The 15795-nt window shown below is 37.2% G+C and overlaps 1 protein-coding gene across 1 annotated transcript in view; it reads right to left on the minus strand.

The window, feature by feature from the left end:
* The window catches only part of SCAPER (S-phase cyclin A associated protein in the ER), a 281456-nt gene that overhangs the window by 28781 nt on the left and 236880 nt on the right, over positions 1–15795 (minus strand). Inside the window, exons 26-27 of the mRNA XM_009278834.2 lie at positions 11128–11357; positions 7156–7311 (exon numbers count right to left, since the gene is read on the minus strand). Coding sequence (XP_009277109.1) covers positions 7156–7311; positions 11128–11357 — 386 coding nt within the window. The remainder of the gene's footprint in view (positions 1–7155; positions 7312–11127; positions 11358–15795) is intronic.

A 15795-nucleotide genomic window follows, 5' to 3' on the forward strand; every position in this document is an offset into this window, starting at 1 on the left:
GTGGGGCTACGCTGCACAACAATTTATGGCATTACTTTCCTTTTCCTACGCATGGAATCCATGCCCAAAATCTTCATTTCGAAGCTCTGTGGTCTTTAAGTGAGTGTGTTTGAATGGAGTCAGCAGAGACACTTCCTGAGCCATCACCTGGCCTTGCCAGCGGTGCCTTTATACAGATCCCTGCTGCATAGTTAAGTCGCGCTGGCACGTGAACCCGGCTGCAAGCGAGGAACGAACCTGGATGGCTGCAAAAGGAGGGCGAGCTAACACAGCTCTGGGACCACCTCTGCGCATTTCCACAACTTTGGTTTGTGTATCTGTGGACTCCTTAGTATTCCTCACTTTAAAATAGTTTCTGATGGCCAATTATTTATTTTGCAGTATGCAGTAGCCAAAATGTGCTGTCACTTAACTACACTCAAGTAACTAGAATGTTTATTTCCACAGTATCACATGAGAGCACAGCTCCTTTTGCCAACTAGTATTTCTTAATTTTAATCTTAGCGTTTTCAACAGTACAAAACAGAAAAAACCACTCACGGTCAAATGATAACCCCAAATTAATTACTGTATATGATACCTCACAGAATTTTTGGTGACTATATGCGATGAGAAGATTGACCAATTTTAACCTAAGTTAAAGTTAGCCTGCTTTCAACTCTCACTCCATCATTATTTTTAAACAATTCCATATGAAAAAGCTTACATTGCTGGATGAAATCCTTTTACCATTTTGTGCTGCTCTGGAGCAGTGAATGAATCAAAATATACATAAAAAAGTCAATTGTAAAATAACTCAAAATGCAAGCATTATTTTTTTCACAGAAAAGACCAGGAATTTTAAAGTTATACCACAGGACAAAGCTGTAAAAAAAAATAAAAATAAAATTGTCTGCTAGGTTTGGTGGATTGAAGGAACCGTTAGAAACTTATTTTTGATGTTGCCTGTATTACAGTTAATGCGTATATGAACAGGCCACTGGCTCCTGTTGGTTTTAACTGTCAGTTATAATCACTTTAAGCCTAAATGTTTACCATAAAAAGGTAAAAGACGTTATTCATACTGGTTGTGGGCTTCAAAGTAGAACAAAATGTATATGAGATGTTGGAAAATAAAGCGTGAACCTTTACGTGTGCTGCTTTGAGTGACTTTGGTCAAGTCTGTATAACAGTGGATTTCATACATTTAGCAGATTTTTAGTCCACCTCAAGTGTAAGCCCAGTGAAAATTCAGTGGTAACTGTCAGGACACAGACTGAAGTAAAAACCCATAAAAACCCTAATATCGTAAGATGACGCCGTCATACAAGAAACCTAGGTTTCACGTAACTAAAGATAAGAGAGGAGATTCCTGTGGATGTACCTCCTTTTAATTCTCCTATTTAAAGAAGCTTACTCTCTGTGTCTGTAACAGCTGCCAAAGTGAAATAGTCAGTATGGACAAAACCCCTTCAATTAATCACTGAAGGGAAGCAAGGCTTACCGGATTTTTTACATTGGCTTATATAGCTGGGAAAACAGATAGGCTTTCAAACTTTACCAAGTCTCTATATTTAACACAGAAAAACAGGCAAATATTTATATTACGGTCAAACAACCTGCAGGATCTTAAAAAGAAAAGTTTAATGAAATACAGGGAATTTTCATTATGGGTTGCCATTATGATTTTCAGCTTCTGCCATCAAGGAGTCTCAGGAATTGGTACGAGGTTTATGACTTACAAAGAAGGTTTAAGAATTTAAAAATGTGGATATATCCATCACAGGAAAGAAAGATCCTAAACAGCGGTACTTCATTGCTTAAAATACACCACTATTTATTAAAAACAGGAATTCAATACAGCTTGATGAGAAACAGCATACTCTGCAGAACAAGTATAAAACTACAATTTCTCCAAGCTTCAATATGAGCAAACTGTTTAGTATACATTAAATGTTTGTATATTTGAAATATATACCCCTGATTAAAAACATGGAGCCAAATGAACATGAGTTTTCAAAAGGCTTAGAATATAATCTGTTGGGGTTTTTATTATTAGGATTTATAAACTATTAAAAACTGACTGAGCTAACAAGCAGGCAAGCCTCTCTGAGGGTATACATTATAATGTTTGTATATTTGAAATATATACCCCTGAAAAAAAACATGGAGCCAAATGGAAACATGAGTTTTCAAAAGGCTTAGAATATAATCTGTTGGGGTTTTTATTATTAGGATTTAAAAACTATAATCTGTACTTTTTGCTTCTAAATTATTTTATTTAGAAAGAGATGTCAAAATAAAGAGGCAAAATAATAATAAAAGAAGTATAAAGAAGTATTTAGCACCTGTAAGACCTTGTTATAATTCACACTGTCAAGCTGGGAATCACAGTACTGTGTAAAAGTGATGCTTTGAAACCTCTTAGTAATTTCAAGAACGAGTTTCAGTTAGTTTACAGTACTTGCTGGATCTGCTGTCCCTTGGAAGTGGTGAGAAGCACAACCAGCTTTCAGGCAGACTTGCATCTGATTCGCCATCCGGCAGCCAAAACAGACATTATCTTAATTACTGTAATAAAACTGGAAACAGACCAGCCTACTTCCTTGCATATCTGGGACACGACAGTCGCTATTTTCCTGGATCAAACCCTATATATCTGCAGCTTTCCACCGCTGCAGCTTGTAATCCACAACTTCATTAGCTGTTGACACAGATTTATATGTATTCCACTACTGTTTTGAGATAACATACAGCAGTAACAATTTAGCTACTGTACTGCTATGACATTCTGTTTTCCTAGATTAATGAGGGAGCTTGCAGACGTTTCTTACATCAAGAAAACAGCAAAATTTTGAAAAAGTTGACATCCCAAGAAGCTACATGATTTGAGGGACTATTATTTGCAATATTCTCCTTATGCACAACTCACTTCCCTCCTTGTGTCTGTGTTATTGTTAGTCCACTGTACTGCTCTTAGGGAGAAAGTTCTTCCTTAGTGATTAACCCTTACACTGCACTACTGCTGACAGTTTCCTCCTGCTTGTTTGCATTAACTCTGTGGTTAATGTGAATTTCTTCATTCATACTAATGGGCAAAAACGAAATGAGGCATTAACAATAGTCCTCCATAGAGTAACAACTAAACTTCTTGGACAGAGATCTTAGTTCCAGAGACTATATAGGGAAAAAAGGGATATAGATTTGATGAACACTGGGCAGTACAGGAAAAGACAGGAACATAAGCAAGATCCTTGCTATGCTGATGAAGGATTTGCCATATATTTTCTTACTTAGTCTCCACTCCTGCTTTTAGGGAAGGGTGAGCTGGGGCAGCACGGCCATATTTTTATTAACACTCCCTGGATTCCATGCCTGCTCATTGTTTTCTGTCTTGTGTTTACAAGCCAAGCATGCTCCATATGTGTATTCAGGACTCAAGGGCTCAAAATAGGCCTTGTATCTCTCATAGTTACAATAATAAACTCTGGAAAACAAGGCTATCGTCCTGAACATTGCTACTGGACATCTGGAATTGGACACAAATTGCAAGACAGATTTATGTGGCTGTATAAACCACTGTTATTCTGTATAAAGTCTATTTAATATTTTGCTTTATTTCAGGTTAATAAAAATGTCTGTTTTCAATTCTGGCTACTGTTACCCTTAATGGTGAGCAAAAAACAGTTAAGCATTATCATGGCCACAATTTTCAAGCCTGAGTATCAAATGTCAGGTTCATCTTTTGCTCAGCAAACAGAGATAGCTCAATATTCAGACGTGCTACATTTTATGATTTCTCACTACACACAATAAGGGACAATACCCTATTTTCAGCTCTCATACATTTTTTTTTTTTAACTCATCAGGGAGAAAGGAGCTCTCACCTCCATTGCTAGCAATGGATGCAACACAACCTTCTAGTTGGAGGTCTCTAGTCACCCTCACCGATTCTCACTGTGTAACACATGAGGGTATAAAAATTACCAAAACAAGGTTCACGTGGGGCTACAAGTTATTAATGTTGTCAACAAATGATCTTTTATACGTATCACAGAGTGTTTGGAAAATGTGCTATTACATCCACAGCAAAACTTCAATTAAAAGAATCAATCTAGCATTTATTAGCCAGTACCAAAAATGATCATTTGAGAAGTAAGATCAATATCAAAGTTAAATCTTTTTAAAGACCTTGACCATTAATGAAAAGAAAATCCCTCTCTTATAATAAGATATGTTTATAACGTATGTTCAGAATGGATTCCCTCATTTCAGTAACTTTTTATGATGTTAAAATTGAGAATCTCCAATTTATGTTTCTACATTAGCAAGACTTTCCTTTATTGTATCTAACTCCATGATTTTGGACGTTTTTTCCCTAAGTCTACCATGGGAATAAAAAAAGTATCTTAGTTTAGGTCTTAAAATTTTATCATCTACATTATATCAACCATAGTCCTCATTTAATACTTAATGCTGAGATACATGTATGATACAATTGGAGGCTATTCTCTAATAATCATTATTGTTGTGACGTCTTGCCTGATGCAGAGGTACGTGCAGGGAGGTACTTGACTGAGATCTCTTCCCTGCCTATAAAATTGTTTTCCATGACGTAATTGTCCAAATAAACACTGGGTATCAATTCGGAGCTTGGTTTAGAAACATTCTGCTAAATTTGGGAGTTTTATGAAATGTTCTTGTGAGGAAGACAGGAAAGTCTGGATTGACAGCTCTTCCTACATCAGAGCTCCAGAAATGGCCTAACATGCTTTGTACCCACAGGACAGGATCTCTTAATTGTTTAAAACTTGAGTTAGAACGTTTCACTTCTGGCCCTCTGGGGATATCGCAGATTACAGTTGCAGTAAAGTTCATAACAGCCTGGTGGTGTCTGAAAGCAAAGGAGGAGGATCACGCGGCGCTTGGCCATTTCTAGCTCATAAAGGATTTCATTGTTGCAGGCACCGTGGATGGTTTGAGAGCCCTGAGGTGGTCCCGGTGTGTTAGCCACCCAGCGTCTACTGTCCTACCAGCTTCCCACTATGCCACTCAGTGGCGCAGCATGCTAAGATCTGCACACAGTATAAAGAGCACTGTATAAAAATACTCTAATGCATTTAATATGGAATGACAACTTTTTATATGACAAATAACAGCCTGAAATAGTTCTATCAGGAAAAACAAATTAATTTTGTGCCCGCCACGATCACTATCAAGGAGCATAAAGAAGTTTCCAACCCGGAAACATTCTATATAGGAGGATATATCAAAAGAACAATTCAAAATTGCTCTTGCAACAATGGTGAAAGCCTGATATTATTTTGGCAAAACTTCTTTTCATGCTACAGTGTCAGAGCACTGGTAGTACTTACTAGACCTTTTTCTTCTCAGTAACAACTTCAAAAGTTTTATGATCAGAGTGGTTAGTTACTCTGATGTACAGAGGAGTATAATACGGCATGTTTGTTTGGTGCTCAAGCATGTATCAACTGAGTTGGAGAATGAGAAATGCCAGATTCTGACTGAATAGGCTGCGTTGCCTCCTACTACTATTTACCACGAATGAAAGAGGCATCTGTATTTCTCACAAAGAGAGGCCGCCTTTTGTGCTGTAGATCACGTATCACACAACGTGTATTACTGTATTGTGACATATTTAAGAATTCAATACATCTGAGCTCTGTTTCTGCCACCTTAATCTGTGTTTGGCAATACCTTTTTCCATTTAAATCACCTTGAATACTAAGGACTTCTGTAACACGACAGAATTACACTCTGCATTCACTTCTTAAAGGAGAGCGGGCTCAGGTGATGAAAGACATTTAATTTAAACTGCCCTTCTAGTCAGTTACACCAAAGCTTTTGATCTAAAAGTGAAAGACAACAGTGCTGAAATCTCAAGTTCATTCCTCTCGTTTCTTTTCATGCTCAAATGAAGAATCCAACCTGGAAATCGAGAACAATCAGCACCTTTGGATAAAATCAAAAGCGTTGCTGCTATATGCAAGTAGTAAGATCAGATACTTCTTGGTGTAACTGTTAAGAAAAATGCTCAACCCTCCAAAATTATTATTCTGCTACAAAGCACAGATGTTCCTGGAAGAAGTACTTGCACAGTGCTGTATTATTTTGGGGTGCAAAGATCTCTATTACTTGGGTGAAGCGTGTGCCTGCTTCAGAAACTGCAAATATTATATTACTCACTCTTGTAGCTAGAACTATTATTCCACTAACAGAAGGGTAATTATTCGACTTTTGGCAGCGCTGTCCTGGAACGTAAAATGCCAAGTTGGCAGCTTTCAGAAAGGGAAATTTCATTAAGTTGGGATGGTCTCTTTGGGCTCATATTTCTTGCAGTTCTTTTTCCGTATGCCTGTGTCCCTGTGTTACCAGCAACAGCTCTTACCTGCAGCTTTGTTTCTTATTTTATGTTTTATTAACTCTAGTTTTTCAACCCTAGCATCATTTTTCCCTTCAGGAATTTATTGTGAAGTTCCGCCAGCCTTGTCTTTTCCTGAAACGTGTAACGGTCTAACGGTGGTAGGTTCTAGTACGTGCCCCCCAACAGTTCTGAAATTTTGACTCTGACAGTGTCAGGCTGTCCTACGCTGTAGGTTACAGAAGTCCAGATTTGCTGGCAGACACATACCTTATGCTCACTCCCCACAACCCTGATTAGGTTACGATAATGAACATTTGGCGTTGGAAAATTCCCTGACAAATCTAGTAATACTTTTCTTTACAGAAAATGTAATTCCCTTACTGACAGTGGTATTTTAAAGAACTAGGCTGCTCTAGAGACAAATCAATTAAGAGTTGATGTTCGCCGATAATAAAATACCTCTTGAAGTCCTTAGGACTGGACACTTAAAATTAGAAGTGATAAAACCCTCTCTGTAATGATGAGTAAAGGAGATAAAGTTTGCAATTCTGATAAATGACTTACAAGAATCAAGACTCAGTGCAGGTAACTAATTACAGTTCAATGGTGAAAGGGTGAGCAAAGTGAATTTCCTGCACTGTTTCTTTACCGGTTATTACTGTGTGACTAAGAACAGTTCTGTTTAACAGTCTCGTCAGAATGCTCGCTTCCGTGAATGCGGTGCTGGCACAGGGTTACAACGGCTGCTGCCTGATGAACACATGTAGAGACGACAGACCAAGTGCACCTACCTTCCATTGACAGCAAAACATAGTTGACATATTCCATGCAACACTGCTGTGGCATTTTGTAGAAAAGTTGCTATTTTGGGATTCTCATCAACAGGGCCTTGAACGGAGAGGAAACAGCAACACAGCTTGTCTATCAACCCTATGTTCACCACATAACTAGAAACAGAGGAAAAACTGTATTAAAAAAATAGTCCCATGGCAGTTTTGGTAACTTTGCAAAGGAAGTAACTTCTGCTTCTCTACTATCAAACCATACAAAATGCAGGTTGTGATTACTTAAATATTCTTTCTGAAAGGGTTCAATAAAACAATTCAAATTACAATAACTTCAGATCTGGCTCTCTGTAACTATCAGTAGTTTTTGTTAAGATATCTGTCTGTTGTAGGATAATTTGTATTATACTGTAGAAGAAAGATGAGTATAAATGTTTATTTTACCATACTCCTAGAAGGACAATGGAATTTTGCCATAGTTAAATGATTTATAATAATCTTGATAGCTCTGCAACAGCACAATTTCTTTTTAGCATGAAGAGATAAACTTTGTAGAACACACTAATTCAAGAAGACAATGATGTTACCCAGATAACTTTTTATTGCAATATGTATATCATAGCAACTACTGCCCAGTTGTTGGGTTTTTTTTTCCTTTTTAAAATACATGCAACAGTTAAGAGAATAATAGAACAGGCAGGCAACAACCTTCTACCATCAGTATAGAAGGATCAGGATCAGAAAGCCTCCTCAGGAGCTCAACCAAAACTCGACGCAAAGAAAACCACGCTAGTGACTTTTTTTTCAAACTGAAAACTCCTCTTTCTTTTTTTATTATCAGAGTAGATCAGATCATCATTGCTGCATCGGATCACTACTGCTGAAGTTTCTTCTTTAAATTCTAATAGCTTGGAAACCTACGCCAAAAATTTTACTGTTTGTCCCTGTGCCAAGATCTCTCTGTCCACACCAGGTTTTTCCATACTTTGATCATTATCAACTCCACTTAAACTGTGCACACAGATAATTTTTTTCTTCCTTCCATGTCACTTTGCTGATATCAACTAACTTCACGTACTTTCCTTTTTCTACCACAAATATTCAGCTTCTCAGACTTTACTCCATCTCAACTGTTCATTCTGCTGACTTATGCGACATCAACTTCCTTTGTGGAGACAAATATCCCGCTGCAATCACCTCCCTCCTCTCTTTACCCTCTAATTTTCTTTGTACTTTCCTCCACTCTTATCAAGTGGGAGAAACTTCTTGTCAAAATCAGAACAACTGCTGTTACATCCTGTGCCTCCACCCGACTCAACAGACATGGGGAACCAATTGCTTTCAGACACCATCAACTGATTCACTGTTTTTACCCTGGTGGTCTATACTAAACCATCCTGTTATTAATATTACTCCATCCTACCAGCTGTTCTGTTCTACTTGCTTGTCAAGTCCACTTGTTAGAGATTGCCTCTTTGAGCTAGGCTTCTTGAGATGGGAACACCACTGGCTATATGGTTCCATGACGAAGTATGGAACACTATTAAATAATAATGATTCTAGTAAATAAATGATACTGATTAGATAATGCTTGTCCCAGGAGCTGTACAAGTATTTATTAAAAATAGCTATTCCTTCACATATCTTCTAGTCTGGTTTTGAAAAACCAGGGACTTTTAAGATTAGGGAAAAAAAACTCTCCACTTTTCAGACAGTGTTGTTGCTCAAAGACAGATTAATCTTCAGGGCTAGAAGCTAGACCTTCTGCCAAAGTTTACCCTGCTGACACAAAGCTTTTGGAAGCAATGAAAGTAATTAAGAATAAAAATACACTGAATATAAAGCAAGAAGTCTGAGTGCAGTATGAAAGATTTTTAAAGCTGCTGAAGTACAGCAGTTAAAAACACTTAAAGACACACGAAGGTTATTAATTGCATGCTCATTGCTCAGGTAAGTTTGATTCGTCTGTTCTGTTTAGCAACATGAAAGGTTACCAGCATTAGGTTTCTTGCAGATTTTGATCTAAGCAAACCACTTGATCATACAGGTGATAAGCAAGCTCTCCCATACTAGCAGAATAAATTCCAGGAACAGAGCTGGGTGTTAGATACATCACAGTCACAGAGAAATGCTGAGTGCTAGAAATCTCTCTGTGAAATAGGAGGGGAGAGGAAGAACTAAATAAAATACAGCTAATACTGATAGATGATTACTCACAAAAAGGCACAACCATTCTCATCAATAGTCTCTTCCTTTTTCCCTGGGAACATCTCTACAGTCTGACACCTGCAAAAGTGTTTGTTGTCCCCCTTCCTTTACACCCACACCTGGATACAAAGCGGCTGCTCTTTTGGCAGAGAAGAAATGGATGAGAGTTTTCAGTCTACTGGGACTATTCTTTAATGTCATCCGGAGACAATGAGAAGACACATTTCCCTTCCTTGAAGAACTGAGCATATGGACAAGTGGAATGTCAAGGCTCTCTAATCTATTGCCTCCACCTCTGAGTCTTTTTACCTATGGTAGCATAGTTCCAATAATTTGGCTACCCTTTTGATACCCAGACAGGGTGTAGATAATTGTTGTTTATGCATCAGGTCTAGTTGTCCCAAACAGAAAAACAATATTTTCATTTCAACTTTCCTCTCTTTCCCCATCTTCCTAAAACTCTCATTTAATCAACTCCACAAAGACATATGATACAATGACCTGGAGGTGAAAGATTCTCATTAATAATAGAATTTGTCTGGTTTTGACTAGTTTAAAATGCCCTCTCTCTTTTTTTCCTAATTGCGCTATTACCTTGTCATCGTGCCTTTCATTCTCCACTTATAACCAGATCCCCTAAAGCGCCTGAGGTGAGGGACCTAGCTGGATTCTCATGTCTCTTCTTATCTTAAGGGTATGCCTGTGCTTGGCCCAGTCAGTGTCAGATGTCCGTTCAGCACAAATATCAATAAGCAGACCTCCCACCCTCCCATTCATAAATGGGGAGAATACAACATCCTGAAATTTCACACTCTTTCAAAACCTGTTTGGGGAGAAGGCGGGTTACATGAGAACAATAAAGTTTTAGAGGTCACTGGTATCTATGACAACTATCTGTTTTGCTTTCCTCCTCCAGCTGTCTTTTTTGTATCCATCAGCATCGTACCAGACTTTGAAAAGTCTGCAGATGCTCACTGTGACACATTTTCAGTTGCATATAATCAGAATTTCATTTCTTCAGATGGCTGAAGATGTATTGATGGCTATTTCTATAATTTACTAGTGAAACTATACACTTTTAGCAAGTCTAATATATTGTTGGATAATATTAGATTTTATATATATATTAGCTATGTATTAATTACATATATATATTAATATATTCAGGTTCAAGTGTTTTTACCAAAGAATTAGAATGTTTCAAATAAAAATGAGCAAAACAACGTATTCTCTTTTACTCTACTGTTACAACTCACTGAGTTATTTTGATTGAAATTTTGCTCAAGAAATATACTTAGAAAATTGCTTTTAAAATACAGCTACAGTATAAAAGTTGAAATCAGATTATAGGAATTTATGGGTAATCTTTATAATAGGAAGTATGTCTTTTATGGCAAGCTTATATGAATGCATGTACGATATGCAGGACCACGCAGGCGATGGGCATACACGGTTGGCATAGAGAATGGAGAGAAAATAATGAAAAATATGGAAGCTGACTCCCAGGTAATTAGGAGAAGAAACTGACGGAAAGCACACAAAAAACCAAGTCCAAAATTAAAAGACTCATGGTTTTCTGTATTTCTGTGTCCGCAGTTTTTTGAAGAACGTTTTTGTTTGAGAATATAGCATTTCAACAGTCTTGACTACACACACAAACTACTCTTACGAAGTTAAGAGTTAAAGCAGTTTGTTCCTTTCTTAAATCATTGCAATTTTTTTTCTCTGTACTAAAGGTAGTTTAGAGAAGTTTCATTATTTTTTTTTAACCTGATCAGGTCCTGGACTCTGCTGTTGAAGGCTTCCACTTGAGAGGATTTACTTTTCACTTCCTGTAATATCTTCAGCGCAGCAGAGTGGTTGTTTCCATCTGGAAAGCTGGAGATTAGACATCTGAAAATCACAGCAGTTATCCTCAGAAGTCCTGTTGTTAAACCTTCAAATATCTGCTTATTTGCACTTCTGCCTGAAGTAGCATTATGGTCATCTGGAACACTAACCTAAGTAAAGAGAAAAAAAGGAAAACCAACCAGAATTCAGTAAAAATAATCAAAGTTTGAAGCGAAACACTTAGAAAGTTGCATATGAGTACACCAAGAATAATAATAAAGTAACATATTCTAGCAGTGCTGATGGACATTAAAGTATTTCAGGTACAAGAACAGGTCTTATGCAGATAATATAAGCTGAAACAGAATAAATCAAGTCAAAACAGAGTTTAGTGTATGAGAACTGAAGGAAGCCTTATAGCAGCAGAGTGCTTCATTAGTATGATTGTGGTGTTCTTGTGCATACACAGGATTTTTGATGAGTCACTAGCAAAAAAAAAAATTATTTTTTTTTAAACTCGACTGTGAATAAACAAACTACTGAGATGATTCATTTTGACTACTACATTGCGTTACCACGAAGACATATTAAATGTCTAGGATACACAAAGTATTCAGTAATACAGAGGAAAGATACCTATTTTCTGTGGAAGGAACAGCATTTACTGTTGTGTGGTAATCCCCTACTTGACTTTGGAAAAACACCACGTACCGTCAAGAAGGCTACTCAACAGTTTGAGTCCTAAACAAACACCTCTACAAAAGTGAGTATTTTGAAAGGCAAAAGTTCTTGTGACACAGCAGGTACAATTGCAGCTCTTCACAGAAAAAGGCTATACACTTTGCAGGCAATAGGAATGATCTTTGCAATGAGATCTAATCGCCGATGGACTTTCTCTTTCATAGCAAAAAACCCAACCAAACAATTACAAAACTATTATCCTGAGGTAAGCATCCTTCCAAAGTATTTTATGTGGAATTTCAATGTTAGAAAAATTACAGAAATTTTTACGAAAACAGCAAGATTGATTGTGATAAAACTCAAACCATAACTAAGAAAAAAAACCAATTGTTTCTGGAACAGTACTAGTTTGCCCTTGGGAAAGAGCACATTGAAGTATCTGACCAGTAGATATAGACAACCCATGGGAAGGCCACAGGAGGTGCCATCTGGTAACAACGGCAAAGGATGCTGGGGAATACCAAATTTTTCCAATCTACAAGGAGGTATTCAGTTGTGCTACTGAGCTTCGGCATAACTGAATTCAGAACAAATTATATTGCCTGCTGAGGTACACAAAGAGGATGATACACAGCTGTTTTAAGACAGTGAAAGAGGGCAACCTTCACTGAATTGAGACAGATGAATTACAGTGGTTCCCCTTCACACCTGAAAAAGCCTGCAAGAGAATTCTCTTTTCCTAGTAAGTGTCAGAACTTCTCAGTCAAACAGTTTACTACTAAAGCTAACCCAAAGTAGCTAAGTATTTCAAAGCGCTAAGTACTCCTCAAAGGCTAGACGACCCTTAAGGCAAGGCTCCAAATCTTTCCTGATTCACATTTCTCTTATCCATCTTTTTTTCAGAAAGAAAGAGAACTGCTAAATCTTCCAAAGTCTACAAAAACGAAGAGAGTCCCGATTTTGTAGAAAATGAAAGGCAGTTGAAGTAGAAATTTCTGCCAGGGAGGGATGGAGGCAGATAAAAAAAACCCTATCCTGACCAAATCTGATGAGAAGAATCCAACTCCCCCCCCCCAAAACCCAACAAAACAAACAAACCCCCAAAACAACTAAGGAACTATCTTGAGAAGACAGAAAAATTGCACAAATTCTAGGGCACAACCTAACATTCTGGAACGTCGTAAAGGATGACATAAATAATAGAGTTCTAAAAGATGCAATGGGAAATGCTTTCCACCCACAAATCTCAAATTAGGCATGGAGAAAGTCTGAGCATGTTTATGGATGCCTTCATATTTTAACTATTAAGGACAGCAGGAAAAACATGTCCCATGAATAAGGCCTGAACATCTCAATATAAAACACCGCCTGATGACCACCGCACTTGTCCATCAGATATCAGTCACTTGTGAATCATATTAGAAGCACGACATGCAGTTCTCTCTGAACAGACCTCAGAGGAACGGAATCCTATTTTTCTAAATCTTTAAACTAGAGCCCACTCCTAAAAAAGGCAATGAAGTTCAGATGTACAACACGTAAATCTGAAGACAAATCTGTATGCCGGATACAAATCTGGAAGGAAATCCTCATGGAGAGCATAAGTTTCTTTTTTTTTTAATTCTATTTTATTTTTTCATTTCTGCAGTCCAAGATAACTTAAACCAGCTGAAATACTGTTTGATCATAATAGGGCAGAAAGTGAAGTGTGCGTGTAAGTCCTGCAGTTTTACAGGCAGAATATTGGCAGCAGAGATGCAGCACAGATGCATCAGTCAAGACACGGGGCTCCCAGGTACATTCACCGTGCTTAACTGGACTCCATGTACCAATAGACCTCTGTGGAGGCACTTTTATGAGACAGCTCGAGGCTTTCAACACTGTAATTAGCGATCGATATTGGCTGACATTTTATTTTCCTTCCAGTTTAAAATCATTGACACTTGGTACACGCAAGCGAGGTCACAGAAAATCATTCCTCCCTGTATAGGTATCAGGCGGGATTTGGTAACACTTGGTGACAAAGAACAACATGCGCATTTCTTTATTATTCATTAGCTCTGAGCCTTGTGTTGGTACTTAAAACTCATTGTAATAGTCTGTTTCTGGTGACGAGCCAAGTGAGCAAGTGAGAAGTCTTTAGCTGCTTATTCAAGTTCAATAGGAAAAATAATATTATGTTGCTCCAGTAACTTCTGTTGACTAAAATAATTCATGCCTAATGATTCTAATTGCCTACTGAAACAGATGGATTAAGCTTTGCAATGTATAAATCAATTTAAATGTGGCCACTTTGTACTAGGAACACCAAGTTTTAAAAATTGCTAACAAATGCTACTCACTGCTTTTTCACCTAAGATAAAAAATTATATATAACTTATTTCTTAAAAGATTTAATAATATTTTGCAGTAGAGCCTTCTATTTGCTGTAATGAACAGTACTATAAACAGATAACGTCTGGTTTTGTCTTCTAGTTGAAGGTACATAAGAGAACTATATTTTCTAAGCATATAGCCCTTAGCTACACAAGTTCTTGCTTCAATATAAAACCATTCTTCCTAATTTGTAAAATAAATAGATCTGGCACCCAATACAATCATTTATTTCAGAGCTAATTTTTCACATTTGATTTTTGGGGAAAGTGTGTGTGTGTGTGTATTAATATAAAATAAGAACAAGTATGGTTTTTATACTGTGTATGTCAAAGAGGAGACAGAAGGAAATACTGTTTTACAGAAAATGAGTAAATTTGAAATTAATTCCTACCTTTAATGTTTTCCATTTATAGGAACTCAAATGAGTGATGAAAGATCAGCTCTTTTACCAAAGAAGTAATTAATGGGATAGTGTGAAAATGTGTTGAGATTTATGTCCAAAATTAATTGGGGTGCTTGCGAAAGTGATGTATTACTTCGCTTGTTGATTATTATATCAAGCAAGGGGGTAGGAAATCTTAAGATTTAATAGTGTAATTATGAAAGCTTTCAAGCTCTGGTTTCTTTGTGTTGATTACACAAGGAGTTAATGATATTCAGAGAAACTGTGTTTGCTGAACGCAGTCTTTGGATGAGTAAATGTTAAAATATTCCACATTTTTATTTCTGAGGTTTAATAGGTTTAACAGTTTGACACAAATCTACAGGTACGATTACACACTTAAACTGACTTGTCAAGTAATTGGTATAAAACATTTTTAAATCACCAAGGAAAATCAGGAAAAATGTAACTATTGTTCAATTATTTGACACATCCAACATCGCAACGCTATTTTAGCATTTATGATGACTGCCTATGCCAGGCCTAATCAAGACTCCTACGTTCTTTAAATCAGTTCTTCAAGCAGAACGCTCTGATGACCAGATTCTCAGCTCTGGTACAGTCTCCATACGACTGTTAAGCCATTCAGCAGACAATTCCCCTTGTGTAGGGATTCCCTTGCTTGTGCAGAGCTGCCATAAACTCTTCAGCTCTGCCCAACATGTAGGACTTAATCCTGCAAGATGCTGAACAATATGGCCCCAATCCAGCAAAGCACTTAGGCACACATTTAATATAGCTGAAAATGTTACTCCATTCTGACTCATGTCACCAAAAGTACCTCTGCATATCAGAGCACTTATTTTTTTCTGCTAACAAAAAAAAACCCAAAAAAACCAGTTTCCAGTTAGCAATGTAGAGCTCTGACACTGAAAACGCATTTATGTTTTTATTTGTCTCATAAAAAGAGATCTTTCACAGCCATGAAGAATTTTAAATATGGAGCTGCTAAACCTAAATGGAAAGTCTTCAAACCTTTTGAAGCACCCAATTTCTGTTCATTTGGTCAGTCACATTGTATTCTTCTCCCATTAACAGTGGTGATTTTGTGCTTTTTGCTTGTGTAAGTCATTGGGCTTGCCTCAAAAACACTCTGCAAAACATTTACT

Source organism: Aptenodytes forsteri, unplaced genomic scaffold (assembly GCF_000699145.1).
Source record: "Aptenodytes forsteri isolate BGI_AS27 unplaced genomic scaffold, ASM69914v1 Scaffold258, whole genome shotgun sequence".
NCBI lineage: Eukaryota > Metazoa > Chordata > Aves > Sphenisciformes > Spheniscidae > Aptenodytes > Aptenodytes forsteri.